The following is a 16,259-nucleotide window of genomic DNA, read 5'->3' as shown; positions in this document are numbered from 1 at the left end:
TGAAACAATATTTAGGAAGTTCCCAGACACCTGTCTTCATATGACCTTGGCTGTTGCAAGGGTATTAAACCCCAAAAAAATAAACATGCACAAAAAAGGTCCATGGCCAAGAGAAGATTTAACCTTACAATTAGCACTTGCTCACCTGGCTACAAGTGCTTGGTAAGCTTATATGGCAAGGAGTGCATCAGATGTAAATTTTTCCACTACTTTGACTCAAAATAAAATTGAGTTAAGTTGATGCAGGACTGGAATTTGTCACTGTCCAAGTCCCGCTGTTAGCCTAAGTTCAATTTGGTTAACCTCAGGTTCCTCAGTGTTTAATACAGTACTCTTATCACAATTCTGAAAATATCACTGAGAACACTCAATGTTAATCTCAAAATTAAGACCTTATTAGCAGAAGACCCCTTAAAAGGTTTTGATACCAATTACCAAGTGCGGAGTCTTACACAAGTGCAATTCTTCAACAATGCTTTCTGATGATGTTTTACAGGCTGACAAGTATGAAGAGAAACAGACCAAGCTTTTACAAGAGATTGACAGCTATATCCAAGTTGAAGGTCAGCACAAAGACACACACATGGCAGAGAAATTTCAGCGCAATCTCAAGTCTGAACTGGACAAGATGTTACAGAAGGTGTCCACTCTTGCCAAGGCCAAGGAACTCGCCGACAACAGGTAAGGGAAGACTATCCTAGTTTGACAAGCTGTTACTGGCTAAGGAAAAGGCTGACAACAGGTAAAGGGAGACTACTATGGTTTGACAAGCTGTTTCTGATTAAGGAATAGGCTGACATTATGTAAGTGGAGACTACCCTAGTTTGACAAAATGTTAGTGGCTAAGGAATAGGCTGACAGTATGTAAATGGAGACTACCCTAGTTTGACAGGCTGTTATATTACTAGGCTGACATTATGTAAGGGGAGACTACCCTAGTTTGACAGGCTGTTATATTACTAGGCTGACAATATGTAAGGGGAGACTACCCTAGTTTGACCAGCTGTTATATTACTAGGCTGACATTATGTAAGTGGAGACTACCCTAGTTTGACAGGCTGTTATATTACTAGGCTGACAACATGTAAGGGGAGACAACCCTAGTTTGACAGGCTGTTATATTACTAGGCTGACAACATGTAAGTGGAGACTACCCTAGTTTGACAAAATGTTAGTGGCTAAGGAATATATAATAAGGCTGACAGTATGTAAGGGGAGACTACCCTAGTTTGACCAGCTGTTACTGGCTGAGAAATAGGCTGACAAAAGGCTAGGGAATACTACCCTAGTTTGAAAACATGTTATAGAGGTTTGCCAAGGCCAAGGATTCTTTAGCTAGAAAGTATCTATACATGCTTCTTCTTTCTTTTGCAGACTTATTAGCTTGAAAATGAAGTTGATGAAAGTTTCTGGTATGTAGTTTTATTCCTTGTTTCCTGCACAAAGAGCAAATTCCTGTGAGAGAAAAAAAATACCACTTTAACGATATTCTGAAACATGTAAAAAAAAGTTTCGTGCATTTCCTTCCCTAAATTATAATGACAGAGATTTGCAGAGTGCTTGAATTAAGATCTAATCTGAGGAAGTTTTCTAATAAAAAAGGACAACAAAATGAAATTATATTGTACCGATACTCTGTATTGACTACTTAATTTATTCCTGGTCGGTAGATGAGAACCACCAGCTGAAGATGGCCCATCAGAAGTCTTACGAGTTGATAACGGAGAAGGGACTGGGCATGGAACTGAGTGTGGACAACCGACTGCAGGTGTTTAAAGTCACTCTGGACCGGGAGCGCTCCTATATCAAGATGCTGGAGAAGGAGGTAGGACAGTTACGGCTATTATAACATACATTCCCAATGGCCAATTGCTGAATCCAGAAGTACATCTATGTATTATGCAATTTGCATAAAGAACATTTGGCTAATTTATCACAAAAGTGATGAAAATCATGAATTATGCATCTAGTGTGTGACTTGTTTCATTGTAATGAAAAAAATGAAAATAAATCACCTGAAAAAGAATATATTAAAATACAAAAGTAAAGCCAATATCTTGCGTGTTAATGTATAGGTGGGTTAATTAGTTGGGAGCTTTGCTCTGAGTGAAGACTTACTAAATAGTTGGAAAATAGTCGGCCTATAAAATCCCATTCAAACTGGTGATGCCTGACCTGTGTTGTGATTGGAACCCCTCTATGTAAAAGTGAAATGTTCTTTTAGTATATAAGGTCTGATGCCCTCTTTACTGGCTTTACAGTAGATCATCAGTTTCAGTGCAAAACTTTTTGAATTCCCTTCACTCATGCAATGCTTCCTTCGCTCAATAAAACTGAATATCTTACAGAGTTCCTTTGTTGACAACATTGTTTTGGATTGCATTTCTGTAAGTTCTGTTTGTAAAAGTCTAATCGAAAATCAGTTTCTGCACAGTAATTTATTACAGTTGAGAAATTGGTGTCTGTAGCTGAAAACAAATTTTTAGGAAATCTGCTGTTTATAAACCTATGTATATAACAAAGGCCAAGAACTACAAGTTTGCTGTCTGATGATTTACTCATTCACCCCTTAAGACACATTTGAACTCTTCCAATTCAATGGTTGGAATAGTTCACTATGAAATTTCAGGGGTGAATGACTTAACTTGGTGTTTCTCCATCATATTTACTATCAATTGGGACCTGGTAGGGCTTGTTTGTTTGTTCCTTGTTTAGCATCCTCCATTTGCAAGGGTCATATGAAGACTGATCCTTATAGAGTAATGTTCTGTCATGTAGAGCTACAGATTATATCATTCCTTCAGAAGTAATATAACAATACCTATTGATGTCACCCAACACCTCTTATACCTGTAATTCGTTTTCGTGACAGCTTGCTGAGAAGAACCAGGATGTCAATGTGGCTGACCATAGGGACAAATGCAACACATCAGGTCCTTCCATTGAAGATCTACAGGAAATTGCCCACTTGAAAAGGTTTGATGATCAAATGAGTAGCTTATTGTATCTCCTTCATTTAATATCAACATGTTAGGCGAGGATGTAGTTAGTTTAGAACTTCTCCCCTGCAAAATCTGTGTTAACCTGAAGACACATTTGAACTCTTCCAATTCAAAGGTTGGAATAGATCATTATTAAACTTAAGGGGTGAATGAGTTAAGGATCCCTGTATTACTGCCAAAACCAGTAACATTTAATTGGAAACTGATCTTAATTACCCTGACCTGATTGACCCTGATCTTAATCACCCTGACCTGATTAACCCTGATCTCACCAATCCTTACCTGAGTATGACCCTGATCTTACTTACCCTGATCATCTGTGTTACCCTGATACCATTGATCTTAGCCTGAGTGATCCTGATCTTAATTACTCTAAAGTGAGTGACCCTGATCTGAATTAACCAGACCTAAGTGACATTGACCTGAATGACCCTGACCTGAGTGACCCTGATATCATTGATCTTGACATTATAGTGACCCTGATCTCAATTATCTTAATCTTAGTGACACTGATCTCTATTATCTTATCTGAGTGACCCTGATGTTAACTCATTTACCCCTGAAGACTCCTTTGAACTCTTCCAATTCAAAGGTTGGAATAGTTCATTAGGAAATTTCAGGCGTCAATGATTTAATGACCCTGACCTGAGTGTCCTTGATCTGAATTAACCTGACCTAAGTGACACTGACCTGAGTAACCCTGATCTCAATGACCCTGACCTTAGTGACACTGACCTGAGTAACCCTGATCTCACTGACCTGAGTAACCCCGATCTCAATGACCCTGACCTAAGTGACACTGACCTGAGTAACCCTAATCTCACTGACCTGAGTAACCCTGATCTCAATGACCTTTACCTGAGTGTCCTTGATCTGAATTAACCTGACCTAAGTGACACTGACCTGAGTAACCTTGATCTCAATGACCTTTACCTGAGGGACCTTGAACTTTTGTGACCCTAACCTGAATGACCCTTATCTTAGTGACCCTGTCCTCGGTGATGTTGGAGAACTGTGGCAGCTCTATGTACGATCTCATGATCAGTAACCCTGGGTAAATGTGACAGTTTGTGTTTAGCGTACATGTCGATTAAGACATTTGACAGGATAACCGTGCACATGTAACTCTGTGTATGAACCTATTATTTAGGTTTATTGATTTTGGAGTGATTTGTTGGGCTGATGTGACCTTCGGCCAAATGATAATTAATATCTGGAGATCTGTCAGAAACACACCTCATTTCTGACAGTTCAAACTACTGCCTAACTAACTACCAGCGTAAAGTGATCGGAATAGTATATACGTACTGGCTGCTCTATAGTGTGACGGTTGATTCTCAGATGTTATTTTAACCTTGTACTTTAATTAACTTCTGTCGGTGAATTCCTGGATGACATTACCTAACTAGGTTTGAATTCACTTTCATTTCACATCTTTGTTCAAGAATTTTGTAATAGGAATTGGGGAGAAACTGACAAGGTCTATTTAATCCCTTGACCCTATTTCTTTCATATAAGGAAGATAACTGGTATATACTTTAAATTATCTCATTGTAGTAAACTTTTAGAAAGGATAGCTTTTCTCCATGTGATTTTATGCACTTTTAATTAGTTCCATCTAGGAACCAGATAGGAACCTTTTAAATATCTGAATACAGATAGATTTAATGTATGTATTTCATTGTCATCATGTGAAACAAAAACATTCAGATGTAACTTGCTTTACTCGTGCAATCGCAGCTTTGTATGTTTGATTCGACCCAGGATTTCAATTGGTAATGTTTCAAATGTCCAGTATTCCATTTTATGCTGAAATGTTTCGTAAAGTTTGATATTGCACGGAGCTTGAATGTTCTGGGATTGACCTCTGGTATATACACTGTCCTTTGGTATATGTACAGGATCAAGGTTCAGAGGAAATATCTCTAATTGGTTTAAGTACTGTTCAGAGGAAAATCGGTGAATGTGCCGCCAGCCAGACCCAAGGGTTTTAGTGTTTAGAGTTTATGACATTATTGACTTATCCCACACAATCTTAGGAGGAACCACAACTGCATCAAACTAGGGTCCCTTATTTTGGAGCGGACAAAACAATTCAAATTAGCATGGATCAATAACTGTAAATGCTGATCATATGTCCTGTTAAGGGTTGGATTTTTTAGTGTGATCTTGTAGCCTATCTTGGTCGTGTTATGAGAAAGGCTTTCCCTGAGGGAGGCAACAGATCGGGTCTATCACTGTCTAGGCAGCGTGTTACGATGTGTAGTGTGTAACAAGTCGACAGACCGATATTACTATGGGCAGCTGTGCATCCAAACGTAGCTCTACTTTCACCAAACAAGGAGTCAAGAGGTGGGTCATGTTTTTACTACGTTTCTCTATTCCAGTACATTTTAGCTATTTTTAGCTATTTTTCGACTTCTCGTTAACTGTACATGTGCCTTGTAGCTAGCTGGAAGATGTGAAAGGATCAATGATCATATTTGCAAATTGGATGATCCTTCTGACTAGACACCATGACATTGTTTTACAAGACAAATTTGGAAATTATCAAACTATTATATCATCTGATATATTTTTTCATGACTGCTATTAACAGATTGCTGTGAGATTCTATTTCAGGGATATATCTAATGAAAAAAAATCATTTGATTCCCTAATATGGCAAAGTGATATAATGCGTTTTCGTTTTTTGTTTTTCTGAATTTATTGATCTGATGAAATTTTTATTGAAATCGCTTGAACAAAATCATATTGATTCTCAAACAATCTGTAACCTAAAAGATGATTTATTGCATTTGAGAATTGTCTAAAAAAAATCTGTGATATTGACATTATGTTTCACAAGAGAATGAGCAAGCCAATTAATCTTACCCTAGGTAAATATCACTGGATATTTTCATTCAGGTAGTAAATAATATAAATATATATGTACTTTTTTAAATCAGTTAAATGTGGGAAAATGTTTGCAATGTTGTATGAGTTTATATTTTAATTTGTTCAAAGTTGCCTGATATTTAGTGAAACATACATTAGAATTAATTTTTGTCCGACTGTCAATGAAATTTTAATGTAACTGTTGTTAGCATCTAATTTTGAGGAATAATGTAGAAAACAATATATGATACTATGTTATTAAATTTTTATTTTTGTATTTTTCCAATTATGAAAGATAGTTTAACAACAGTTTTTAATTCTAAACATGTTGTACATGTGATCAATACCTTGAAAATTGACATTCTTGCAATTAAGTTCTTACAGATTTGCTGGGAGTTAAGCCCCCCCTTTTTTTTTTATATCTGTGTATATAAACTTAACTACTAATATATACCTTCATTACCGACATCTGTGAAATTGGTAGGTACACATGATCAACACCATCGGGTTGTGAGCTGGCAGTTAAGTTTTACAATTGTTTTTTTCTGTAAGTTATTCTTCCTTTTGTATACCCCTCAAATTTTTTGACAAGACATATATGATGGTTTGTTGAGATCTGTCTGTTCACACTGCAAGATTACTTTTTTCATTATAATTTTGTTTTCATAAAACATTGTAAGCATGTACTTTATGCAAAGATTAAAAAGCTATGTATGAAAATAAGCAAATTTCTTGCATAATTAACAAGCATACTGCACTCTGATTAGTCATTAGTTTTGACACAATAACTTAATTTAAATTTATTGGAATTTTTGATGAAATTTGGTCAGTATTTATATTGTACAAAGAAATGAAGTGCTAAATTTGACAGTTTTGCACAATTAATTTGCATACTGCACTGATTGGAGGATGGTTCCCATACATAAATTTTGTCAAGGACGACCAGATTTGTATGATGAAATTTGGTTGATATTCATATTATACTATAACAAATGCCGAATTCAAAGTTGAACAAAATATGCACGTGGCATACTTGACTGGTATTTATGAAACTAATTTTAATTAAATTTAAATCACTGCCTCCGCTAGGGATCGAACCCGGGATCTCTGGCTTACTAGTCTTACGCTCAGTTGATCGAGCTAAAGAGAAGTTTTCTCTAGCCGAGCGATATATTGCAGCTAGTATTTACCAGGGTTACACACTTCCCCTTCCAGGAAAGAACAAGTCCTTGAGTTTTCCAGGGTTAACAACGATGCTTGTGGAGCAAGGCCGAGTATCTTTCCCGGGTCCCTACATGGGCGCCAATGTTACAGGAAATTAGAGACTTTCGACTCCAACTACGACCTTGGCCGCTGTGCAACCTAGCAGAAAAACCATAATGCACTACAAAGTTGTCAAATAAAACTTTAGCCACCGTAGTAGCACGCTGCTTACAAGTAGGAATTGCCTGTGCATAACTCATAAAATGGTCGGTGATAAGGAGGATATCCTCAATACAAATGTACCACCCTTGCAAGACTCTACTGAGAGAAAATCCATGCACACAAGCTCCTTGGGCTCTGAAGGTGTTATATCAACCAGTTCTGCTCTCTTGGTAACAGGAGTTTTTCGTCCGATACACCGAAAAACTGAAGTCACGACTGCAGTTTGCCTATAAAACTGCGTCTAAGCATGCCAGTCGTATCAACAGGACGTGTAGAGTTGTTATTCCAGAAAATGCCCTTTGAAATAGCCTTAGCAATTTATTTCTTTGGAGTGTATTTGTAGCTTTCTTTTTGTAAGAACCCATGTTAAACGTTTTAAACATGATGGTACCAAAAGTTTTAAATTCAGTTAGAAACAGTTTTCCTGTGTGTTCAATGATGGTAGTAATCATGGTACAATTAGTCTGATTGGCTGCTTAGGCAACAAGAAAATGGTTCTTAACAGGACCATCAAATGTGTGTTTTTGATATGTATTGATGTATGTTTGTAATATTCCCCATTGTGACATCTCAAGGGGCCATGCAATGATGTCATGAATATGTGGTGAAACCAAAAATATTTTCCCTTCGCATATTCTGGTCAATTTTACAAAAATTATCATTTTTGTGATGCCAGTCCAAAAATTGTAAACTTCCAAAACCAACCATGTTGAAAGTCATTATTAACCTTTAATATTCTTGAAGATGGTAGGCTGTGCAAATCACCCATTGTCTGTGATCCATCACCTAGCTGTCTGTCTGTTGTCCATCCTTAATTAAACAGTTCTTGTTATAGCTATTTCTCAAGAAGTACTGGATGGATGTTTGATGTTTAAAAAAACAAGATGGCCATGCACCAGGCTACCATCTTGAATTTTGACAGTTAAAGTGTTTATTTCTGCAGATGTAATGTAAAGATCTTTGTTCAATTTCTTTTGTAGGTTACACTTGATCTGTTGTTGTACATGTTTTTGATCAAGGCTGATAGAGGAAAAAAATATGATTGTACAGCAGCCATCTTATTTTCACAAGATCTATTTTAACCAAATATCACACAAATGTTCCTGCCATTTGCCTAATGCCCTAATATTACTGGAATTCTTTAGGTTGATTGGAAATCAAATATGGCTAAAGCATTTCCGCTTCTTGTTTAGGTGATATACCAAAATATATTGATGAGGTACAAAGGCCTATTGGGCCTCTTATTTATGCAGCATATCATAAAAAATGACTTGGTAATCACAAATAAATAATTTTCTCCTGATTTTTAGGATGAATCAGATCAGGTAAAATTTGTGAAAGTTAAGTATTCAATTTTCTTCAATCGATAATTCTTGTATAATCCATCAAGAATATTTTAGTCCGTAATTCTTTTCGGAAACAAACATTTCCTGTGTAATAATGGTCTAGAAATTAATGATACATTTAATAGGACAATGAGGTTTGAGCCCTTGGATTTGACATATCGTTTACCGTTAACATTATAGAAGTGATAATAGATATCCTTTGAGAATCATTTCATCAATTAGGTGTGGAATACGAGGCGTATTGTGTGCAGTAAAAATAGCGTTTATGTAACACAGGTCTCATGACGTCAGTCAGGGGCTCTCTTAACCACCGACAATGGCGAATCCCGTTTTAACTGTACAGCGAGAAAGAAGGATATTGATTTCTGTGAATTGAACCTGTCTCTAGTTTTTACGCTTCATTTAATGGATTTCAACATTTGATGTCTTAGAATTGAATCTACACTATACCAAGTGTACTGTTTAATGTAGCAGTCTCACTTGCACACTCCATTGTGACAGATGCAGGCCTCCTACACAGTGGCAAACACTCCTACACATACATGTACACTAAGTAGTAGCCTCCTAAGGCGCATACACAACAAAGTAACAGCCACATCTAAACATACACTACAAGGTGAAAGCCTCTCCTACACACATACACTACAAAGTGACAGCCTCTCCTACACACATACACTACTAAGTGACAGCCTTTCCTACACACAAACACTACAAAGTGACCTCTCCTACACACATACACTACAAAGTGACAGCCTCTCCTACACACATACACCACAAAGTGACCGCCTCTCCTACACACATATACTACAAAGTAACAGACTCTCCTACACACATATACTACAAAGTGACAGTCTCTCCTACACACATACACTACAAAGTGGCAGCCACATCTAAAGCCTCCCCTACACACATACACTACAAAGCGACAGCCACATCTAAACATACACTACAAGGTGACAGCCTATCCTACACACATACACTACAAGGTGAAAGCCTCTCCTACACGCATACACTACAAGGCGAAAGCCTCCCCTACACACATACACTACAAAATGACAGCCACATCTAAACATATACTACAAGGTGACAGCCTCTCCTACACACATACACCACAAAGTGACCGCCTCTCCTACACACATATACTACAAAGTGACAGTCTCTCCTACACACATACACTACAAAGTGACAGCCTCTCCTATACACAACAAAGTAACAGCCACATCTAAACATACCCTCCAAGGTGAAAGCCTCTCCTACACCCACACCCTACAAGGTGACAGCCTCTCCTACACACATACACTACAAGGGGACAGCCTCTCCTACACACATACACTACAAAGTAACAGCCTCTCCTACACACATATACTACAAGGTGACAGCCTCTCCTACACACATACACTACAACGTGACAGCCTCTCCTACACACATACACTACAAGGGGACAGCCTCTCCTACACCCACCCACTACAACGTGACAGCCTCTCCTACACACATACACTACAAGGGGACAGCCTCTCCTACACACATACACTACAAAGTGACAGCCTCTCCATTAAACATATACTACAAAGTGACAGCCTCTCCTATACACAACAAAGTAACAGCCACATCTAAACATACACTACAAGGTGAAAGCCTCTCCTACACACATATACTACAAAGTGACAGTCTCTCCTACACACATACACTACAAAGTGACAGCCTCTCCTATACACAACAAAGTAACAGCCACATCTAAACATACACTACAAGGTGAAAGCCTCTCCTACACGCATACACTACAAGGCGAAAGCCTCCCCTACACACATACACTACAAAGCGACAGCCTCTCCAATAAACATATACTACAAAGTGACCGCCTCTCCTACACTCATACACTACAAGGTGACAGCCTCTCCTACACACATACACTACAAAGTGAAAGCCTCTCCTACACACATACACTACAAGGTGAAAGCCTCTCCTACACACATACACTACAAAGTGACAGCCTCTCCAATAAACATACACTACAAAGTGACAGCCTCTCCAATAAACATGAACTGCAAAGTGACAGCCTCTCCTACACGCATACACTACAAGGTGACAGCCTCCCCTACACACATACACTACAAAATGACAGCCACATCTAAACATACACTACAAGGTGACAGCCTCTCCTACACACATACACTACAAAGTGACAGCCTCTCCTACACACATACACTACAAGGTGACAGCCTCTCCTACACACATACACTACAAAGTGACAGCCTCTCCTACACACATACACTACAAGGTGAAAGCCTCTCCTACACACATACACTACAAGGTGACAGCCTCTCCTACACACATACACTACAAAGTGACAGCCTCTCCTACACACATACACTACAAGGTGACAGCCTCTCCTACACACATACACTACAAGGTGACAGCCTCTCCTACACACATACACTACAAAGTGACAGCCTCTCCTACACACATACACTACAAGGTGACAGCCTCTCCTACACACATACACTACAAGGTGACAGCCTCTCCTACACACATACACTACAAAGTGACAGCCTCTCCTACACACATACACTACAAGGTGACAGCCTCTCCTACACACATACACTACAAGGTGACAGCCTCTCCTACACACATACACTACAAAGTGACAGCCTCTCCTACACACATACACTACAAGGTGACAGCCTCTCCTACACACATACACTACAAAGTGACAGCCTCTCCTACACACATACACTACAAGGTGACAGCCTCTCCTACACACATACACTACAAGGTGACAGCCTCTCCTACACACATACACTACAAAGTGACAGCCTCTCCTACACACATACACTACAAGGTGACAGCCTCTCCTACACACATACACTACAAAGTGACAGCCTCTCCTACACACATACACTACAAGGTGACAGCCTCTCCTACACACATACACTACAAAGTGACAGCCTCTCCTACACACATACACTACAAGGTGACAGCCTCTCCTACACACATACACTACAAGGTGACAGCCTCTCCTACACACATACACTACAAAGTGACAGCCTCTCCTACACACATACACTACAAGGTGACAGCCTCTCCTACACACATACACTACAAAGTGACAGCCTCTCCTACACACATACACTACAAGGTGACAGCCTCTCCTACACACATACACTACAAAGTGACAGCCTCTCCTACACACATACACTACAAGGTGACAGCCTCTCCTACACACATACACTACAAAGTGACAGCCTCTCCTACACACATACACTACAAGGTGACAGCCTCTCCTACACACATACACTACAAGGTGACAGCCTCTCCTACACACATACACTACAAAGTGACAGCCTCTCCTACACACATACACTACAAGGTGACAGCCTCTCCTACACACATACACTACAAGGTGACAGCCTCTCCTACACACATACACTACAAAGTGACAGCCTCTCCTACACACATACACTACAAGGTGACAGCCTCTCCTACACACATACACTACAAGGTGACAGCCTCTCCTACACACATACACTACAAAGTGACAGCCTCTCCTACACACATACACTACAAGGTGACAGCCTCTCCTACACACATACACTACAAAGTGACAGCCTCTCCTACACACATACACTACAAGGTGACAGCCTCTCCTACACACATACACTACAAGGTGACAGCCTCTCCTACACACATACACTACAAAGTGACAGCCTCTCCTACACACATACACTACAAGGTGACAGCCTCTCCTACACACATACACTACAAGGTGACAGCCTCTCCTACACACATACACTACAAAGTGACAGCCTCTCCTACACACATACACTACAAGGTGACAGCCTCTCCTACACACATACACTACAAAGTGACAGCCTCTCCTACACACATACACTACAAAGTGACAGCCTCTCCTACACACATATACTACAAAGTGACAGTCTCTCCTACACACATACACTACAAAGTGACAGCCTCTCCTACACACACATATACATGTACTTCAAAGTGACAGCCTCTCCTACACACACATATACATATACTTCAAAGTGACAGTCTCTCCTACACACATACACTACAAAGTGACAGCCTCTCCTATACACATGTACAAAAAGTGACAGCCTCTCCTACACACACATATACATGTACTTCAAAGTGACAGCCTCTCTGCAACACATACACTACAAAGTGACAGCCTCTCCTACACACACATAAACATGTACTTCAAAGTGACAGCCTCTCCTACACACATATACTACAAAGTGACAGCCTCTCCTACACACACACATATACATGTACTTAAAAGTGACAGCCCTCCTATACACATATATACACTACAAAGTGACAGCCTCTCCTACACACATATACTACAAAGTGACAGCCTCTCCTACATACACATATACATGTACTTCAAAGTGACAGCTTCTCCTATACACATATACCACAAAGTGACAGCCTCTCCTACACACATACACTACAAAGTGACAGTCTCTCCTACACACACATATACATGTACTTCAAAGTGACAGCCTCTCCTACACATGTATACACTACAAAATGACAGTCTCTGCTTTCAGTGGTCAAATATTGGTTCTATTAGTCTGTTTGTCAGTATCCTATATTGTGGACAAGATTTCTCTACAAAGGATTGGTGGATTGTTAACCAAACACCATGCATGCTCCATGTTAAGTACTAGGTGTGATTAGATTTTGAAGGTCAAATCTCAAGGTCATAGGACTTTAAAGATAATTACTGCCATAAATGATTCATCAAGCATCTAACACAAGTGCTGCATTCAAAATCCAACTTAGTTGTGGAGGTCACATGATTTAAATTACTTAGTTTAGTAAGATTTTAGACGTCAAAGGTCAAGGTCATGTTGATCCAATTTCTCGAGAACAGGCTGATACAGACCTGTCAAGACTTCAAAAGGTCAAGGTCACAGGTCTCTTGGATGCCCAATATAAAATGTCAAGATCGTCTCAGATGTCTGGTCATATATAAGATGTACATTGCATCCAAAGCTTTGAGTCTGATTTGAGAAAAAGTTAACACATAAGTGTATACGGTATATATTAATGTTGAAACATTTTTGCAGTCATATGAAAAGTAGGCTTAGTAGCAGAAACAGTTTTTCCACAAAGTAACTTAATTTATTGACTGGGTAGCTTTAAACTCTTTTTGTAGTTTTGAAAAGTTGATGTTTGTTCAGCTTGTAGTGTAGCTTTGAAATCATTTTGTAGTCAGATAAATGTTGATTTATTGTTGGATTAGGAGTTGGTTCTGATTGATTTTTGCCCCTTTATGACAGTGCTGTGTAATTGAATCAAGGCATCGGTTTTGTGTAGTATAAGATATGATGTGTGGAGTTTCTATTGATTTTAGGGGTGGCTCACATCACATTTACCAATGTCAATGTGATAAAGATAGGATTTTCATATGTATGTCCGTATGTGTATTTTCGGGAAATAATTACCGTTACTGTCTGTCGAAGTCTCTTATCCTCGAACTGTCTGTCGAAGTTTCTTATCCTCGAACTTCCCTAGAAATATTTTAAGTTAAATATAAATATATCTTTTCCATTGTATTGTACATCAATTCTCAAGCAGATAGAAAATAAATTATCATATACAGTGTCTTCAGACAAAAGTTGGATTTTATACTTTTGACCTACGAGGTAGATAAACATGAGCTAGTGTAGATTTTTGCTTCATTGTCTCCAGTTTAAGAGGCCCGAGATATACTTAAGGTGTTGTCATTGGCTTGTTCTTCAGTCTCACAGCTGAAAGGGTCGCACAGTTGGCAGTTGACAAGCAATTTGTTACGTAACACAGCAACATGGCTCGTATGTTACACTCATTTGCAGGCTCCACACTCACGAGCCAGGAGCGTGTCATTGTTACGTTGTAGCACGACGTGTTGGAGGGAAGTGCCATGTGGGATTGCCTTTCACAATAGTCATCTACGACGGAGAATGCAACGGCATCAAGTATACGACAATGACAAAAGCCATGTGATCACCGATTCATTATTGGCATATCAGCCTCACTGGCTTGGTCACAAGTGAAATTGACTCATGTTGATTATGTTTTTTCAATGGTTTTAATGAGAATGTTCTCAAAATTGTTTTCGAAGAAAGCAAAGCAGAGGTTGGTAGTTTATTTTATTTATATTTGATGTTCAGTAGTATAGTATTTGAATTTATTTATATCCTCCTAACAGTCTGCTTAGTGTAAGTTTGGTAGAATCAAATATCATTTCAAATGCTGTGTATTTCTTTTATTTGTTAAGTATTTCTTTTTTTTTACACAATTAAGGTTTGAACGAATCCAATTCCATATTTTGGGTGTGGATTTTTTTTCCTTTTCTAGCTATTTGTCCAGATTGTAAGAAATGTCCTCCATTGCATAAAGCTTTGAACCATCAGATGTCTTCAGTTTTGGGGTTTTTGTTGTAGTACCTCACTGTGTCTTATTTAAAAACTTCAGCTTGTGACAGATTTCTTCCTTCACAGTATATTTCAACCCAACATAATATTTTATTTTTTTTGTTCAATTTCTTGATTTTATATAATTTTGCTATTTTTAACCCGCGTTATGGATAAAGAAGGTTTCAACGGAACATTCACTCAATAGTTTTTCGTCGACCAAACTTGGCGGCTATGTTTGATGTTACTTTAAAGGTACAAAATCCTTATGGGATCAGATATCAAAGTATCTATTAATATCTGTTATTGAGTGAAAGATAATATACCAGTTGTTTCTCAAGTGGAATTTCTTTACAAAGTGTGATGATTATTTTGATGTTTATGATACTTATGTAGTATCAAGATGAGTTTTATTCCTCATTTGTGGATATAAAATTTCACAGAAAACTTCCTGTTTGAAAATCTTCAGCACATTAAGCAAGTGTTAAAGCAAGTGTTAAATGTCCTTTACAGGAAAAAATGTGTGCTGGAATTTGGTGAAAAATGCATAACTCCAATTAATCCACAATTTGTTTTAGAAATGCTGCCTAACCCCTAGTTTCTCACATAAAGGCCATCAATCTTTTGCACTAGGTGTAAGGAGTATGGACACAGAAATTTTATTTATTTTAAATTTTAACCCCCCCCCCCCCCCCGAATTTTTAAAGACTTTTTTTCAGGCAAAAGTTTTGGCCAAATATATCAGTACTATTTGACAGAAGGTAAATGATGACGAATGCATGTTATTTCAATAGTCTTTTAATTTGAAATGAGAATAAATACAGTTACCTATCTTCGTTCCTCATGACAGATCAGGCTCTTTTAAAAATGAAGTAAATAAATGAAGTTATTGTTCTTTTACAGGGAAAATTTGGACCTGGAAGAAAAATGCCAAAATACAGAGAGTAAGTGTTAATTGACTTCATTATGTTAATGTAATAGTGTGGGGTGTCATGCTGACATATTCAAATAATGACATTTCTGTGATGCAGACATGTTAATGAAAATGACGGAGATTTTGATGTTGTCGTGACATAATGTCACTTTCACAATCTCAAGATTAGATTTCATTTCTTTTTTTTTGTGCAAGATAACATCTCGTGTTGCTTTGAAATTGTTTTTTATGCCCCCGCCATAAAATGGGGGGG

General features: G+C 38.3%; 1 protein-coding gene across 3 annotated transcripts in view; it reads left to right on the top strand.

The window, feature by feature from the left end:
• The window catches only part of LOC110457623 (lymphoid-restricted membrane protein-like), a 223,182-nt gene that overhangs the window by 43,706 nt on the left and 163,217 nt on the right, over nt 1-16,259 (top strand). For all 3 annotated transcript variants that reach the window (XM_021508980.1, XM_021508978.1, XM_021508979.1), the window contains 5 exons: nt 497-681; nt 1,375-1,412; nt 1,671-1,825; nt 2,873-2,976; nt 15,976-16,016. In XM_021508980.1, the coding sequence (XP_021364655.1) occupies nt 497-681; nt 1,375-1,412; nt 1,671-1,825; nt 2,873-2,976; nt 15,976-16,016 (523 nt within the window). The remainder of the gene's footprint in view (nt 1-496; nt 682-1,374; nt 1,413-1,670; nt 1,826-2,872; nt 2,977-15,975; nt 16,017-16,259) is intronic.

This window comes from Mizuhopecten yessoensis, unplaced genomic scaffold (genome assembly GCF_002113885.1).
Source record: "Mizuhopecten yessoensis strain PY_sf001 unplaced genomic scaffold, ASM211388v2 scaffold9253, whole genome shotgun sequence".
In the NCBI taxonomy this organism is placed as follows: domain Eukaryota; kingdom Metazoa; phylum Mollusca; class Bivalvia; order Pectinida; family Pectinidae; genus Mizuhopecten; species Mizuhopecten yessoensis.
The sequence above is the reverse complement of the archived record's forward strand: the minus strand, read 5'-3'. Positions and strand labels throughout refer to the sequence as shown.